Source organism: Nycticebus coucang, chromosome 18 (genome assembly GCF_027406575.1).
Source record: "Nycticebus coucang isolate mNycCou1 chromosome 18, mNycCou1.pri, whole genome shotgun sequence".
Taxonomy (NCBI): Eukaryota; Metazoa; Chordata; class Mammalia; order Primates; family Lorisidae; genus Nycticebus; species Nycticebus coucang.
Window position 1 is genome coordinate 8,985,651 of NC_069797.1, and position 18,517 is coordinate 9,004,167.

Below are 18,517 nucleotides of genomic sequence, written 5' to 3' on the forward strand. Positions count from 1 at the left end.
GAGAATGGGGTCTGAATAGGAGATACAACCTGTATGTCTTCTGATTTACACTATTGAAAACAACCAGCTCTTCTGTGTTTATATACAGAAAGACTGTCCTCCCTCTGAGGGTCAGTTGAAGTTTCACTGTGAAATAATTTTGTCTCCTAAGGTGAAGTGATGTACAGAATTTGTTAGATTGACAGGAGTTAATATCAGGCTGATGGGAGCAGTGTGGCCAACCAGGTCTGTCCAGAATGTAGAAACTGTGTTCATTCAGGTGGAATCACACACCCAAAGATTTTCAGAACCGCAGAGAGCTCACAAAGCACGTGAGCAAGCAGAGTGCAGTGCACATTTAGGTTCCAGACCACAAGAGATGATTTCAATGTAAAGAAAATGGGACAACAGAATTTTGCATTTTATACTATTTTATTAAATAACAATAAAATGAGATTCCATGACCGTACTAAACCTTCAAGACAATAAAGTATGGTTGATTTTCTTCAGCTGAGAAGGGCTCCCCAGCACTTGGATGTCCCAGACCTGCAGTCAGGTTCCTGCCTCATCCCTGCTCATTTGTGTCCAGTGATAACGAAAGGCCTGACAGGGAAACACAAGGAGCCGGCGCGGTACTTCCATATGACGGAACTCTTCGCAACGTTCACAAAACTCACACTTCCACTCTGCAAATCAAGATACACACAAACCCGGCCCACAGGTTTCTCTACAAACTGAGGAATCGCTGGGGAGGTTGTCCAGAGAGCGTACCAATTATCCTGCCTCACACATGCAAGAAGAAACATGTCCCCAGATACAAGCATTGTGCCAAGTCTACATATCGGGTAATCTCTAGAGACCCCTAGAGCCCAGTCCCAAGAGTCGTCCACATCCAGCTCCCAGTAATACTTCCCAGCGGTGAAGGCCTGGTCTCCCCATGAGGCAAAACAGTTAGATTTCTCAGGATTCAAAGATTGATCTTGACTGTGAGATCTAAATGTGAAGTCTCACAAATCGTCAAACAGCCTGATGTGGTGATTGCTTACTTCATAGTGGAAAGAAATCTCCACTGTGGAAAGAAGACAATAGTTCAGTCAACATCTATTTTACAAATAAATTATCTCTGAGATATGAATGTCTACCTGGATGGTCAGTGGAATAAATAGGCCAAGACAACCAAGAAGGCAGTTCTGGCAGAACCGTATCAATTCACAAGCTACCCCTAAAAATGAAGCAGAAAGAAGGGCCTAATCACAGTGGGGAGATTCCTTCAACTTCAGAAACTGTAGAAAAGGAGGCCATGCCTACTGCTCCCTGGTTACATTTCATGGCACATGGAAATTCTGGAGCTATAATTCCACAGCAATAAACTTCCCTACATTTCCCTTCCTGCTTTCTGGAGAGGGGAAAGAAGAATCTGACACCTAGAGAAATGGCGATCACCCTGTCCGTGTTACTGTAGGCCAGCTCCTGAGCACTTAAGCTAAATATGCCTGTGAGAACGTGACTTCCTACTAGGAATTCTGTGCCTTTCACTCCTAGTTTCATGTTACACCTCACCTGCCACTCTACCTCAGGCTTAGCACACCTGCCTTACCCTTAGATGTGCCGCTGGGCTCTAGGTCCTGCCTCCTTAGCCACTGACTTTCTTTCTGTTTATAAAATATGGCCTGCATTTACTTCATTTATTCATGCATTTTTATGATAATTTCAGTTGAAATTCGAATTATATGAAGTCCAATGTTTCAAAATTTTACAGGAAATATATTTTAAAATGAAACGTCAGCATCACTAATTGCATTTAATAAGAACTCAGAGGTACTGAACACATTCACAGTTCTGCATGACTCCTTGCACTGACAGGCTCCCTAAGAATAATTCCAATTCTAACGGAGACTTTTTGCTTGATATTTTTTTCTCATTCTAGTTTTGCACCAGCTGTCTTTTACTGTAGTGCAATAAACACATGTCTATCCTGTTCACGGCAATACTTTCTCTTCTAAAGGAAAGACCACTGAAGAAGGAAACACTGGCTATAGGAAACATGATCAGGGTGGACTTGGGCATTCCCAGTCACACCGCAGGCTGACACTCACCCCGGTAGCAGCTGTATCTGTCCATCAGTCCAGTGATGGCTCTAACGCTGAGCTCTGGACACACAGGCTGGGGCATGTGCAGCTGCACAGACTCACTCCTGGAAGAAGAAGGATTCAGATGATACTTTGACTCCCAAACACTTCATCATGATGCTTAAGAGAGACATAAGTATACAACAGAAAAGACTTTCTCAAAGACTGCTTCCGAATCATGCTTATCTCCACAGACTCCTTACAGGATTCTACCATTCATGGGGTACCTTTCTCACTTTTCTCTTTGCCTAAATACTTTTACCTCATGACTCTCAGAGACACTTGCTTTTAACTACAATCCTGGAGAAATCTAGGCCACACACCTGAAGATTTCTCTGAGTTTGATGCCTTCTGGCCACTTGTGAATTCAGCCCTTCAACATACCCCTCTGAGCCACCAGGCAGAGACCAAGACTAACTTGTGGTAAAGGGAGTACAGGACTTGGTATTCAGAGCAGCACACGAATGCTTGGTCACATAAACAACATAATAGCTATAACCTAATATGTAATGGCTTCAATTGCTAGAAACAGCTTGATCTCTTTCCTAACCAGGTACCCCAGTTCACATTGAAGGTCCATCTTACCTCATCAGTAGGTCTCTCAAATCCTGTAAAGAGGGAAAAAAGGAAAAGTTAGATTTCCTCAGACATTGGATGTTGTGCCTATCCAGGCTTAGGGTTTGGGAAAGTAAAGAAAATTACTCATCACAAACATTCCCTAAGCCTTCTTATCAACCACGTCCCTTTTTCCTCTTAAAGGATAAGCCCAGTACAACCCAGTAACAGACTAAACTCTTGATGGTTCATAACCCTGAAGGTGACATGAAGAGAGAGAAGTGCATGGATAGGAACCACAGTCAGCAGCCTCCTGCCACCATCCAATGTCTGCCAAGCGTTCTTGCTAGGGGTTATCCCCCAAGGCCAATGAATTAGGACAATTCAAATCTAGGACATCCACAGAGAATGAGGAAATCAGTGTGAGCTTGCGCAAGATATCTCTATATTTTCCCTTATAGTCAAAAATGGAGGGTGGCGCCTGTGGCTCAGTGAGTAGGGCGCTGGCCCCATATACCGAGGGTGGCGGGTTCAAACCCAACCCTGGCCAAACTGCAACAACAACAACAAAAATAGCTGGGTGTTATGGCGGGCACTTGTGGTCCCAGCTACTCGGGAGGCTGAGGCAAGTGAATCATCTAAGCCCAGGAACTGGAGGTTGCTATGAGCTGTGATGCCACAACATTCTACCGAGGGCGACAGAGTGAGACTCTGTCTCTACAAAAAAAAAAGAAGAAAAGAAACGACCAAATGGTCTCTTTCTGCTTACTAGAATCAAGGTAAATAAGTTTTGAAGGAAAATTTCTGAGGAGAAACTACTCACAATTTCATAGAGGTTTGTTGTGCATGGCTAACAGTAGTGTGGTATATCATATACAGATAGAAAAATGACCCCCAGGCTCCTGGCCCATTGCACCGTGGTTAAGGCACCAGCCACATGCACCGAGGGTGGCGATTTCGATCCCGGTCTGGTCCAGCTGAACAATGACAAATGCAACAACAGGAAAAAAAATAGAGCGGGGCATTGTGGCGGGAATCTGTAGTCCCAGCTACTTGGGAGGCTGAGGTAAGAGAATCACTTAAGCCCAGGAACTTGAGGTTGCTGTGAGGTGTGACGCCATGGCCCTCTACCAATGGCGACATAGTGAGACTGTCTAAAAAAAAAATAAACAAAGAAAATGACTCCCAACAAAGATGTGGAAATAAGGAGAAATATTTTGGGGACCAAAGTAATGATGGAGATTAACATTGTAGCAGGGTGGCGCCTGTGGCTCAAGGAGCAGGGCGCTGGCCCCGGATACCAGAGGTGATGAGTTCAAACCTGCCCCAGGCCAAAAACTGCAACAACAACGAAAAACACATGTAGCCAATGAGCTGAGGGCAAGTCCTGACCTGAAGCAGCTCCTCATCTGGTTTATGGCACATGCCCATCAGTTCCTCATGCATTTCCTATCATTTTTTCCACTTTTGTTTTATTTGGGCCACACTTCTCTCGAGTTGCTGAAGAATATTCCAGCTCTCCCTTTCCAGTTCCTCCAAATGTTGTTCTTCTTCCTTATAGAGAACTGGGTGAAGCTCTACATATTCGTTCCTGGTCATTTTTCTCACTAGAAGCACATATTCCTGTAAGGAGATAGAAATGGGTTACCCATGTCACATTCCAGGCCAACTTAACTTGCACACACACCTCACCTGTTTCTCTTTGGCTCTTGCCCTCCACCCATGAGCAGTACACAGCTTAAATTCATATTGTCCAGTTGTCACAATCCACAATTCATCTATTTTTTTCCTTCCTTCCTTCCTTTTTTTTAAATTTGTTAATCATGACCAGTTTATTAGCCCACAGCCTAAACAGATAAATCATTTTTAAATCCACTGTGTGCTCCTTGGTCACAAGCACTCAAGAAGCATTTTTTCTCATATAGTAACCTTAGTTATGCTTTCTTTAAAGATGGAGGCTATTTGGAGCACATTGATTTTCATTGCTATGTGACCTTTTTGACAGGAGTCATCTTTACTCACCTCTGATATTGGTAAAGATATGGGCGTTATTTTTATTTTTCTCTCCTATCTATAAAGGTGTTTTTGTTTCTGCTCCTATTACATCAATTACCATTCAAGATTTCTATGTTCTCTACCGTATCAAATATTCTTCAAGGCTTTTATTTCATTCTACTATAAAGATATGTCAGTATTATTTACACTGTCCTGTTTTTTGCTATTTAAGAAACAACTGGTGAAGTAATATATTTCAAAAATTTAGAATGTTTTTCTCTTCAATACACAAGATAAGTGCCCTGATTACACAATGTGTGCCTAGATGTAGCATTGTTTTATGATTCAAACCACCACCCTCGAAGAGTATTTCATTAGATTTTCTTAGTGGAGTTTACATTTAGTACTAAACATTCTTGGAAAAAGTTGATACTAATCATATTTACAATCGTACTAAATAGCCTCTCATAGGCTTGAGGCAGATCACATATTTTTCAAGTAAACATTATGAATAAAAGTATAGCATCCAATAATTTGAGAACTGAATTACATCAATATTCACTTTTGAATAAATTAAAATACTTTCAATAGAAAGTATCCATGAATATATTAACAATTATACCTTTTAACATAAATGTCTAGTTATTTATTTAGTGTAAAATTCTGGGGAAAAGATACCAAATTTTATTGGATACGCAATCTTTTTCCAATTATTTATTCCTTGGTATTTGATTAAGCAATGATAATTAGATAAACATTTTACCATACTGATATCAGTTGTAGATTTTGGCATGTAAAGGTAATATTGGTTGGAGGAAATATAACAAAGTTTTAATGAATGATTCATAAAATTGATGGCATTCATAGCTATGTTCTTTGATTTTATATCTCTGGTCATCAGAAACACTGAGGCTGGATCACACCTGTAATCCCAGCACTCTGAGTGGGTGGATTTCTGGAGGTCTCCAGTTCAAGACCTGCCTGAGACAGAGCAAGACCTCATCTCTAAAAATAGGCAGGCACTGAAGAGTCACCTTCCCCAGTTGCTTTCTTTCATACATATCCTCTCAAATCTGAAATCCGACATTCAAACAGTTGAAATTTAAGGTTTCTTATTAAAACCTTGTATGAGCTATTGTGATCTGTTTAACTCATTAGTCTCCCCACTCTGCAACCTGATTGTTTAAATTAGAAGAAATATTGTATATCACATATAGGATTAGAAGCCATCAGACAAGAACAACATATCCAAAATTTCTGAACCTAACCCCTTAAAAAGATTTCTATTCTCCTACTTTCCATGGGGCTCCTAAATATGACCTTGGGCCTCATATGGACCAGCCATTTTAAAAACAGGAATTCTAATTTCATTGCATCTCCTCCCAATAATCACGTATTTGTTTTCTAAGTCCGCTGAGTATTTTTGCTTTCGTTCTGTCCATCTTTGTCAATCTCTCCACATGTTCTATGTTCTCCTACCAGTATCATTGTCTAGCTTCTTTACAAACCGTTTTAACCATGGCAGGCACACTTCTAAAATTGCTGTTCATGCTTTCCCATCCGCAGTGAAAGGCCTACAATACCCAATTACACGCTCTGTATTTTCTAGAATTCATCTCCCACATAAATCTTTGCCTGAGGCACCCATGGAATTTTTATCACCTATTTTCCTCTCTGAAATCAGATTGATTTAAATCCATATTGAGGAATTTGGCAAAGCCCAGTGGTTACTGAATTTCCTCAAACCCTGTGTGTGTGCCTTCTCCACCTTTCTTTGGGTAATTTTTGTTGTTGTTCTTACCTTAGGGTCTAGAAATCCTCAGAAAAATGTGACCCTCCATTGAAAAGTGCAACAGCAGGGTGTCCCAAAGGTCACCGTATAAGCAAAATTCATATATTCATATTATATTTTATATTTTTATATTTTATATGACATATTTATACATATATGTATCTACACCTAGAGAAATGTATCATAAAATTTTGTAACAAATGTTTTGCATATGAAGCTACATTTGGCTAAAATTTCTCATCTTCCCTAGGTATGTATCTTTAAGACCACCTGCATTTTTCCCATAAACCTATCAATTCATTGAATGTAAGAACTCATGATTTCAGGTCAGGCGTTTAATGGCTAATGTTGTAGCATGTCTGTCCCAAGCCGAATCTGATGGAAACATTTCCTGTACTTACCATCCAATGGTTAATCATTATTTGTTCCTCTCTCAGGTTTCTCTGATTTTCCAGGATCTTGTCTCATAAAGATCTCACTTGCTTTTCGAGTTTAGCCTGCAAGAAAGATACAAATGTGAGCAGCGGAAAAACAAACAGTATAAAATTCTGACCCCGACTGATGCAGAGAGTCAAGGGATGTTCAATAAAAGTATGTTGGAAAGAGTGGCAGGATTATCTTGTACTTTTACTCTGCATAACTTTCTATATTAGAAGATCTCAACTATAACCCACATGTAATGTAACCACTATCAAGGCAAAACAAATAAATATTTGATATATTTGGGGAGGTTTCAGGTAAGCATCCTGCCTCATGATGTCCATCTACAACTGCTTCTCGAACGTCCATTCCAATGTACTTAAAGCTAACATGTTTGTCAAGTTTTGATAAATGTGTTTCCAATACAAAATTTTCTTTACGTAGTTTTCATAGTCAATGATCTCTGAACATGAGAGCTTTCTGTTGATGTTTGCACAATCCTCTTAATTAAAACAATAATCAATTCACATTATCATCCTTCTATTGGAATGCTAACCTCATGGAGGCAGCTATACATATAGCTGTTAGGCATATACCAGTACATGTTAGGCATGGTAAAGAACGGAAAACTCTTCCTCATGATCTTCATCTTCCTTCTACCCTCTTTAATTCTACCACCCTTCAGCTCTCAACGTGATCTCAGAAGCATCCCTTACCTGCTGGTCCGCAGCTGCCCCTATATATGACAGTGTCTGTGAACACCGTGCTCCTGGGAGTTAGAGCAGAGAAAACACAACAGGCTCCTGACCACTTCACAGAACATCTTTTTCTTCTCCTTGTGGGTTCCACGCATTTGTTCCTCAGAGCTCAGGAATTGCCAGAGACTGGCTTTTCTGGCAACGGACACCAGATTCTTCAGAACAATATTGGTTCTGAACTTTCTCTGCTGTGATGGTTCTCTGCACTCTGGGCAGTGGGCAGGATTTGGGGCTCCTTCTCAGGAGAGAGAGAGGCAGGGTCTGCAAAAGCTGTGTCCACAGCCTATGGTGACTGGGTCTATAAGGTAGTTCAGGCAGATGGCACAGGTGATTTCCCTCTGGAAGGCTTGCAGTATATCTAGGTCCATGTTACTAAAGAAAGAAAATTAGAATTTATTCTTCTGCCCTAATGAAGCAAAAGTCTAACCAAAAATGCACTCACATGTTGACTGAATAATAAACTCCCATCTAGAGCAGAATAGGCTTTACTTTGCATGACACAAATGGGAAACTGAGGCACAAACAGATTTCTCAAGCTTTGTACGTAACTGGTTGGATACTTATCTAACATGTGTCTACCTTACCAAACCGTTTTCTCCTGTAGAAATGTACCAGTTTTCAGCTGGGCGCCAATAATTTAGTGATTAGGGCACCAGCCACATGCACCAGGGCTGGTGAATCGAATCCAGCCTGGGTCTGTTAAAATTGAATCTGGCCCATGCCTGGTAAAAGAAAAAAAAAAAAATAGCGGGGCATTGTAGCAGGCACGTGTAGCCCCAGCAACTCAGGAGGCTGAGGCAAGAGAATCACTTCAGCCCAAGAGTTGGAGGTTGCTGTAAGCTATGATGCCCATAGTTTTATCACCTATTTTCCTCTCTGACATCAGATTGATTTTGAATCAATATTGAGAAATTTGGCAAAGCCCAGTGGTTACTGAATTTCCAAAGTGAGACTCTGTCTCAATTAAAAAAAAAAAAAAGAAAGAAAGAATAAAGAGAAATGTGCATGTTTTGTGCTGTATTACTTTCCTTCAAGTTGCTCAAACTACAGGAGCTCAACCCAATCTGTACCTCCAGGAGTTTGGTCTGGAGGGATCTGAAAATCAGTCAATTCTCATTGCCAGGCATTGACTTGACAATGGAGTAGGGGCTGAGATTTGATCTCAATTAATTGTTAGAATCCCCCTACCATGACACATCTCCAATATCACTCTAAAGTAAGTGTTAAGGTTTCAGATGTAAACTAAAATCAGCTAACCAAGCACCTATTGTTCTCTAAACAACAATTTAATTCAATCAACAATTATTTTCTGGTACATTTCTTCTTCCAAGCCCTATGTCTCAATCAACTCAAAGATATGCTGCTGACTACAACGTCCTTATCAATAGATAAGAAATGTTTCACAAAAAGAAAAAAAATTATAAAATGCAGTAATGTAGAGAATGCCAGTGTGTCTTGTGTGTCTCACTCATGATGTAGAAAATACCTTCCAGCTAGCCAATTGATAAAAATGAATAAGAAAAATGTTTATAAAACATGTTTATAAAACAAATTTTCTCCATTGATGTCTTTTGTTGTCTCTAACAGATTCCCTCCCAAAATCAACTTTTGAATACAGGAGACAAACTTAACTTTGTCAAATTGGATCATATTTCAACCAGTCTCTTTTTATATAAATACCCTAAGTTGTTGAATCTGTTCTATCTTTATTATCTATATCTTGCATACAAATCAAATATCTAGAGCCTGCTTGATGGAGAAAAACCAAAGTGATAATGGTGGGCAACTAAGAATAACAAGAGAAACATAAATATAGGATTGGGAGGAGTGGTGCAGCCATGGTCATCATCAGCATCAAGCAAAGAAATCAGCTTTAGTATATAGGGAAAGTTAAAGTTGTTTATGCAGAGACAGTGTAACCAAGGAAAAATATCTTCAAACTTTATGGGCTTCTGTATGTGCTAGGGAAAATGTTACAAAAAAGGTAATGAAAATCAATCTAGTCCACTACAATTGTTTCATCACAAGACTTCCGTAGAGTGAAGTAAAAGATAATAGTTTCCTGGGAGAGGATGAAAAACAAGTTGAAGAAAAACATGTTGTTCTTGAAGGAAGAGGGCAGCTGGGGGTCATTCTTAGAACGTTTCCAAGTTGTGGGGGACCCCACCACCTCATGACTGTTCTCCACCACAGACCAGTAGATACACAATTGAAATGAGATCTTCCAGGTCTTCGAAAAACACCAGGCATACTTTCACATTGAGAAGAAATAATAAATATCATGTAATAAAATTCATTGTACAATAAAACTGGGGTTCTCGTTTCTATAGTAGATAAATACAGATAGCATTCTCATTAGTGAGGTTCCTTCATGATCACTAATATATTTTTCAATGCCGAAACATTTACTCATTGTTTAGTATTTAAGTTTATAAATGGAAGCTTCTAAAGTGACAATATTGAAACTGTCAAGAGCAATGTTTTCCTAATAATCAGTTATTTGCATATCTCTTCTGTGTGTACATGAAGCACCACTTATAAAGTAGTATGTAATGTATGTATGCATGTGTAACATATTTATAGAATAAAATGTTCCTGGCCAGTCTCCACAAACATAGCTCAGAGTTTAGGGTACTGGCCACATGCACCTGGGCAAGTGGGTTTAAACATGGCCCGAGCCTACTAAAACAAAAATGACAACAGCAGGAAAAAAAAAAAAAAAAAAGGCAGGTGCCTGTAGTCCCAGCTACTTGGGAAGCTGAAGCAAGAGAATCGCTTAAGCCCAAGAATTTGACGTTGCTGTGAGCTGCAACACCACAGGACTCTACCAAGGGTGACATAGTGAGAGTCTATCTCAAAAAAAACAAAAAAAAAAAAAAGAAAGAAAAAGAAAAAAGGAAAAAATATTCCTAGCCAATTTGTAGAATCTACAAAAAGTACAAAATTATAAGTCATCTGGCAACCTATCTTTGAATATTACCAGGTAAACAATGAAGACATACATAAAATAATACAGAAAAATCATATGAATTAAAAATTAGTAAGATGACTTTATAAAATAGCTTATCTTTCAACTAGAGTATAGGAGTCATTTTTACTAACTGAGCAAAATCACTCCATAAAAACAATTTCAATTGACTGATCTGCAAATTAAAATGACACTATTTATTTCAGTGATAGAAAGTAGTAGGGACTCGTGCAGATCGGGTACTCACCTAATGGCTATATCTGTGACCTCACCAGTGCTTGCTGGAGCAGTATGAAGTCAGGTTAGGATCAGGACCTCACAGGGTAGGGGTAGTAGCTTTCAGAAGTGTGCGAGGCCAAGTGAGCTCCCAACTCAACTCTGTTATGGAGAAGAATGAGCTTGACTCCTTGACAGTCTCTAATTTATAGGACCTCTGAGGACCACACCCATAATGTCAAAGTGATTATCAAAGTGATTACTACTCATCAGATGGGTGGGTGTTAGTATGGGCGATTAGGTTTCCCGGAGACAAAAGGAAAGACTGATTGATCACTTTGGATAGCTCCAGAAACAAATTTCTACCAACATCATCTCATCAAGAATCACATAATTTTGCAACAAATAAACTCCCTACTGGTGATTTAGTATCTAAAAAACTATTTCTGGATTGGTAGCTTTAATTATTAACTTATAACAAAAAACGGTAAAAAAAAAAAAAAAAATTTCAAGTTAGTTTTGTCAAATGTCTAAGAAACGTTGGCGATGATGTGCCTGAGGGTAACTTTACATGCATTTGTTACTGTAGGAAGTGTTTTATTTTTTATATTGATTTATTTTTGTATCGTAATGTAAAAATGTAATGTGAGAACAATTTTGGCCCTTACTTCAGAACACAGATTTCTCCTGCTCCTGAAACTCCAGATAATGTTGCCTAAGGGTTTCTCCCCAGAGCATAACACAGAATTCTTTGCCAGGCGCCCCCCAACCCCATGTCAGAGGGAATGCGGGGAAATTTCTGGGAAGCTAGAAGCAGGGTGCCCCTGAGTCTGAACAGGGGAGAGAAGTTATGTGGAGGTTAATCAGAATTTATTTCTACCCCAGAATATAATTATGATGGGAGCCTTTTCCCCAACTCATTTAGTTCACTGCTTATGGGGTGGGAAGAGATGACACATTGGAGTCTTAAGGAAAACCCTTCTCCTGACAATTCCCTCCAAACATCTTCCGTGTTGTCTGAGAGAGCCAAACTGGATTCTGAAGCAGCATCTCAGATCTGTGCACAAGAGTTTTTAGGCAACTGCCTTGGTTTCACAGAGAAAATTGGGACAGTGGGATGATACACCAAAGCTCTGAGGACCTAGAGGAAGGAAGGCCTGGCTCTGCCTCGCTGACCAGAGGCCTCGCTGTGGAACTCAGCGCCCGACCTCCGGCCTGGGCCTCCGCCGCCACCCGCACCCGTGCCAAGCGGAGGGGCCCTCACGAAGGCCGATGGGTGCAGCTGCGGTGGCACTCTGGGGCTGCGCAGCCGGGGCGGCGGGTCTCCACCGGCGGCTGGGCCGTGGCACGACTCGAGGGCCGCGAGTTCGAGTATCTGATGAAGGAGAGCTCCGTGACCCTCTGGTGCAACTCGGGGCAGGGCTCGGTGGACGTGAGTACGGGGCGCTGGAGCTTCATCTCCCGGTGCCTCCTAGAGATCTTCACATCCCGAGTTGCTGGCCGGGCAGCCCAGGCCGGACACTGGCAGACTGGCAGCTACTTCTACCTGCGCTGCCTCTGCAAGAACGGCGTGTGCGTGGACTGCTGTTCCAGAGGCACAGGGCGCTGGCGGCAGCTGCCTCGCGTGTACAGGTTCAGGTTTCGGAGCACAAACATCAAGATCACGTTCACTGCCCTGTGCAGGGACAAGAGGGAGAAGCAGGAAACGATGAGTCCCCGGTGAAGGCCGTTCAGCCGCCCATCTGGCTTCTGACCATCAACATTCCAGACACCGTGGCCCCTCCCCTCCCCCATGGGGGCCATCAGTGCTGCCAACTCCTGCCCATCCAGCCCCCAGGGAGCAGGGTCTTCAGGGTACAAAGTGGGCCGAGTGATGCCACCTGACCTCAATTTAATGGCAGAAAACTCGCAGCCAGAACATGAGAAGGAAGCTTCCGGAGGAGACAGCCCAAAGGATGGCTCAAAGCCACCTTATTCCTGTGCACAGTTAATAGTACAAGCAATTACGATGTTCCTGATAAACAACTTACCCTAAATGGAATTTACACACATATCACAAAAAATTACCCCCAGTACAGGACTGCAGACAAGGGCTGCCAGAATTCAATTCGCCACAATCTCTCTCTGAATCATTACTTCATCAAAGTACCACCTTCCCAGGAAGAACCAGTGGAGGATAGATCCTGCCTCTGAAAGCAAATTAATAGAGCAGGCTTTTAGGAAAAGATGGCCTAGGTGCGTGCCTTGCTTTAGAACCCCCCTGGCACCGCTCTCTTCTAGCAGCGCCCGGCCTCTCCCAGTTACACTGGGCGCTGTCTGCTCACTCCAGCGGCACCCAGACCCCTGGAGCCTGTCCAGGGAAGGTTCGCCCACACCCTGGAGCCTGAGCCTGGCGCCTCACAGCCCAAACTCGCTGTTATCCAGGAAGCTCGGTGTGCCCAGAGCCACCAGGGTCACCTCTGCCCAGCCAGCCAGTCCTCGTTGGTGTTCAGTGACAGCTGCCACAGACCATTTAAGCCCGCCCCTTACACGGTTGCAGCCCCAGTGACCACTCCGACCTCCCAGGTTCACGTCGTCCACCAGCAGTGTTGGTCACCAGTGTGGCTGGACTGGCCTCAGCAAACACTTACACTGTTGCGGGACAAGCTGTGGTCACTCAGGTGGCTGTGCTGCCCCCCACGAAGTCCGAGCCGGGGGAGAACGGCCGTCACAGGGAAGTAATAGTAGAATCTATTCCCGCAACTAGCCATGCCACACTAGGCACTGCCAGCTGGATCATTCAGCCCTCACAGACCACCCGTGTCCAGACGGTCAACATAGTACAACAGGCGCCTCTAGGTCAACACCAGCAACCAATAAAATCTGTAACACAAAATGGTACTCACGTGGTACCAATCCCCAGCGCAGTCCACGGCCAGGTGGACGTGGGGCAGTGAGCCCTCTGCGCTTGCTGGCAGCCCACGCGCCAGCATCAGCCTCCCAGCCCCCTCCACAAAGCGCCAGAATGGCCACCAGCCAGAGCAGCCAGAGCAGCAGCGGCTGAAAACGGAGGACAGCGAGTATCGTCATGGCCCGGAGCATGGACACGCCACCGGCAGCTGCGAGGGAGAAGGGCATCCAAAACTAGCGTCTGGGAGAGTTTTCTGACTTCAAAGATACCAACTTTGTGGTGCCAAAAGGAGACATTGCCTCTCACCTATGCTCAGAGCGCATCCTCTGGCCTAGCCCAGCCCATGGAATGATTTACTTTTGTCTGTCTTGTTAAAGTTCAGAGGGAGCTACTCTGTGACAGCTGCAAATGTCCCCTGGTGGAGCGGTTGCCTGAAGGATTTCAGCACCTCGGTCTCGGTGGGTGGGACAGACAAGCGGCGCTGCAGCCACAGGTGCAGGCACATGTGAGGGTCCAGGGATGAGCCTGTTGTACAAAAGAGCTGTCGGGGCTCGTCCAGCTGCACTTAACTGTTCTCTTTCTTGGTATTTCTTATTGTTTGTTTCTTTGTGTTAACTTTGTCCCTGGCAAAATATTTTCACTCTAAGCACAACCAGTCTCCTAAACAAAGAAAATAATAATGATAGCAAGGAAGGAAAATGAAGTTGAGGAAGCCCCTGTCTTCTAGGATGCCTCATTTCGAGCATGGGCAACAATGGATGATTTCACCTTGAGGTCTTTCCTGGTGTCCTCTGAGATCTGGTTTTTCTTCTGGATGAGGCCATCCAGGGATGTGACAAGAGGTTTGATTCTAGGGGCCTAAAGCAGGGACTTGGGATGGAGAATCCCTAAAGGAAGGGGACCTGCTGAGCAGATTCCTGGATGCTTGGGGCACAGTGGAGGTAGAGTAGGGATAACTTTGCAGAACCTGAAAGTTCCAGAACTCCCCTGACCCCATCACCAGTGGACGGATCCTGTGATAGTGGAAGCCTGGGGAAACATGGGAGAAGGTGTGATAAAGAGCAGCCCCCTAAAAGACCCAGGTTTGTCTCAGCCTGTTTCAGCCTTAGTCCCACACATGTTCCCCCATTTAATCTCAAAGGCAGGTTTCAGAATAAAACAGGAAATTTCTCCCAGTTCCCCCAACCCCCTAGCAATGGCTAAACAATGGTGGAAAAATTACCTACACAAGTTCCCAAGCCACTGTATCGCCCACTCTGTCTCCGTGCCAACCATGACGATGTAGGCCATGCAGTCATCAGGCTATAGCCCCCTGACTGTAACTCTGCCTCTAGCTAACTGCCACGTTCTGCTTTTGTTTCTGCTTCCTTCCATGGCGCAAATGGATAAAAGTCCACCTGCCCCTCACTTCGGCTGTTTGCTATCCCAGCAACAGCCCCCTGCGCAGGTGCAATAAATCACCTTCTGATTTATACCTGAAGTGGGGTCCGAGTCTTTCTTACAGGTGGCTGTGGGTACTACACTGCTTACAACAAAGGGAAGTAAAATACTACTGTAGCTTTTACTGTTCACTGCACTGAGCATCCTCTTAGTTTCAGAAACAAGGTACTCCAAGTGCTCTGGGGCCTATAGAGCAGAGCACTTTTCTATGGTTCCTCCAAAAGCACTCAGCGTCACCCAACTGACAGAGACGTCTGTGAGGACTTCTGGCTCCTAGAGTCTCTGTGGGATTTCTAAATCCAAAATTGACTGTCTGAACCAGGAGCTGCTCTGATTGTTCTCCTGGTTTGTTTTTCCAGAGCAGACAGCACATTGGCTCCATACATAGGTCTGACCATTCTAAATTCCAATCCAGCCTTCTATGTTACAAAGGTATAAACTATTTCTCAGATCAGAAGCATAAAAGATGTGTATTGACAGTTAGATAGCTATAGTTACACATTTTGAACATTTGGGCATTTGGTATGTGTGCCTCGATTTGTTTTCCTGCTCCAGTTTCACAAATATGAGAAGATATCTGTGAAAAAGTCTCACTGAGAGGTTCTTTTAACACCCACCTCTTCCCAGCCTGGGGCTTGTTCCCAAGCCAGTTTCCTTGAAAATTGCTTTCTATGTCTTCTTTTACTACTTAGTTCATAAATCATTGTAACAGAAAATCTACTATAGTGGAAAAGTGATAAAGCTCATTTTTTTAATTAATATTAAATCATAGCTGTGTATATCAATGCAATCATGCGGCACCATACACTGGTTTTTTAGACCGTTTGACACATTTTCATCACACTGGTTAACATAGCCTTCCTGGCATTTTCTTAGTTATTGTGTTAAGACAATTATATTCTACATTTACTAAGTTTCACATGTACCCTTGTGAGATGCACCGCAGGTGTAATCCCACCAATCACCTTCCCTCTGCCCATCCTCCCTCCTCCCTCCCCTCCCTCTCCCTCTTTCCCATATTCTTAGGTTATCACTGGGTTATAGCTTTCATATGAAAGCCATAAATTAGTTTCATAGTAGGGCTGAGTACATTGGATACTTTTTCTTCCATTCTTGAGATACTTTACTAAGAACAATGATAGACCTTATTTGTAATGAATTATTTCTATCGAAACTCTAGTAAAAGTTAATAATTGAATCTGGATGTCTCCCTTTCCTGAAGCATTCCCCACCTAAGGATTCAGGTGACTATAAAGAGTTGATGATAGGTTTGGGATGTTTTGCTTAAAGAAAAAAATTATCTTTAAAGGAACAAGAATTATTACCTGGTCTTAGACCTCCCATAGCACACTCATATAGGTAGGTTGAAACTTTTGAGAGACACAAAAATCACAACACATACAATCCATGCAGACAAAAACAGATGAAGCCCTCCCCGCAACACCAATGAACCTAGCAAGTTGAAACTGGCAGGGTGAATGTGAAAAGACACTGTTGACCGTGTTACGTAGACATGAAATAATGGACCATAACACAGTCTGTCTCAAAACTTCTATAGTGATCCATGTATAGTTTATGTTCAGAAGGTGATTAAGCTTCAGCCATCGTGTTCTGAAAAATGGTTGTGAATTTCAAAAGCATGACTATTCTCTCCTGAGACCCATGATTTTACAAAGGCTCCCAAAGCCTTTTGTTGATTCCTTGGTTTACAATAATTTTAGGAGCACCTCTTCCTAAATGAGGTACAGAAATATATACTTGTTAATAAAACAATATGTATTATTCAGAACTAATCAGAAGTATCCTCCAGGAGGATGGGTAGAATACACAGAAAAGATTTGCGTCAGCAGTGGGGAATAATTATCTTCAGATTGAATCTTTCTCCAGTTTAGGCTATTCTATCTTAAAAGGAAGATCTTAAAACATTCAACTATTTCCAAACTATTTAACAGTGATTCCAAATAGCACTGAAAAATATTACAAAGAATATAAAACTATGCAACACCCCCCCACACACACACAAGGTTCACAATATCTGGAATACAATAAAAAGTATCAATAACGCAAGGGGGCAGAAAAAGAAGGCCAGTCAAAAGGAGGAAAAGTGGTCATTCAAAACCAGAACTGACACAGATATTAGAGCTAGCAGATGAGGACATTAGAGCATTTAAAATAACCATACTTCAGCTGTTCAGATAAAGTAGGGATATGGAAAGCATAAAAAACAAATTTAAATTACAGAGATAAAATCTACAACTTCTGAAAGGAAAAATGCATTGACTGGGATTAATGAGAGATTAGACACTCCAGAAGATTAGATCAGTAAATGTTAACACTACAAAATGAAACAGAACGAAGAATTTTGTTAACAATAATCCTATTCTTATACTCTTATTGTCTGTCTGCTCTGCTGTGATGTTAAATTTTATGTATTAATTTGGCTAGGTCACATGTTTTAGTCTGTTTAATGATGCCATAACAGAACACAAGAGTCTCGACAATTTATAAGGAAATTAATTTGCTCCCAATTCTAATGGCTGGAAAGTCCAGGATTGGGCAGCTGCATCTAGTGAGGCCACCAGGCTGCTTCTACTCACACAGGCAGTGAGCATGTCCTAAGAGATCACGTGGCCACAGAGGAAGCAAGAGAGGGAAACCTAGGGAACGAGCCTCTTTTTAACAACACACTTTCTCTGGAGGGAGTCTATTCTCAAAAGAGCTACACCTCACTCACCCCTGATGGAGGTACTAATCTATTGATGTGGGTTTCACTCGAGGATCAGAGCACCCAGCACTAGCTTCACCTTCCAACTTTGCCTCCTATTTTGACATAGTGTTGCCAGGGATGAGCCACACCAGAGCTCCACGGCACCCAGGTTTTCATCGAAAGCCAGCCGAAATGTCCCTGTGCAGACAATTTTTAAGATGTGATTAACATTTCAATAGACTTGAGTTAATCAGATACTTTTCCATGAGGTGATTGGGCTTTGTGCAATCAACTAAATGTTTTAGAGTGAAGACTACCCTACCTTGAGGAGGAATTATTTCTGCCTCCAGTCAGCCTTCACACTGGAGACTGCAACATCAGCTCATCCCTGAGTCAACACCCTCCTGGTCTACCTTTCAGATTTTAGAATTGTCAGTCTCTAAAATCATGTAAGTCAATTCCTAATACTCCAGTTAGATAGATCAAGATATGTATGTGTTTGGATGTAGATTTATGCCTATAGGGTCATGCCTTGCTCAATGATGAAACTACATTCTGAGAAAAGCATTCCTAGGTAATTGTATCATTGTGAGACTGCTACTGAGTATGCTTACACAAACCTAGTGTAAAAGCCTGTTAGCTCCTAAAACCTCAGCATGTCCCCCCCA

At 42.4% G+C, this 18,517-nt stretch overlaps 1 protein-coding gene and 2 pseudogenes across 1 annotated transcript; 2 read left to right on the forward strand and 1 right to left on the reverse strand.

Annotated features, from left to right (window-relative positions):
• The window catches only part of LOC128571005 (cyclin-dependent kinase 16-like), an 85,496-nt pseudogene that overhangs the window by 54,429 nt on the left and 12,550 nt on the right, over nt 1-18,517 (forward strand).
• LOC128570847 (tripartite motif-containing protein 43-like) lies at nt 757-6,932 on the reverse strand. Its single transcript, XM_053570382.1, has 5 exons — nt 6,852-6,932; nt 4,056-4,286; nt 2,694-2,716; nt 2,076-2,173; nt 757-1,048 (listed from the first exon to the last, which is right to left on the reverse strand). Exons 2-5 carry the CDS (start codon nt 4,107-4,109, stop codon nt 987-989), a joined length of 237 nt encoding a protein of 78 aa, XP_053426357.1. The 5' UTR covers nt 4,110-4,286; nt 6,852-6,932; the 3' UTR covers nt 757-986.
• On the forward strand, nt 11,763-13,939 carry LOC128570154 (forkhead box protein K2-like; annotated as a pseudogene).

What these genes read in the sequence shown, in the direction of transcription:
- LOC128570847 (XM_053570382.1), bottom strand. Translation starts at nt 4,109, where the DNA reads ATGCATGAGGAACTGATGGGCATGTGCCATAAACCAGATGAGGAGCTG. An exon ending in CAGATGAGGAGCTGCTTCAG is followed by an intron (nt 2,717 to 4,055) that starts GTCAGGACTTGC and finishes CCCTCTTTACAG; the next exon opens with GATTTGAGAGACCTACTGAT. An exon ending in TTGAGAGACCTACTGATGAG is followed by an intron (nt 2,174 to 2,693) that starts GTAAGATGGACC and finishes TTCTTCTTCCAG; the next exon opens with GAGTGAGTCTGTGCAGCTGC.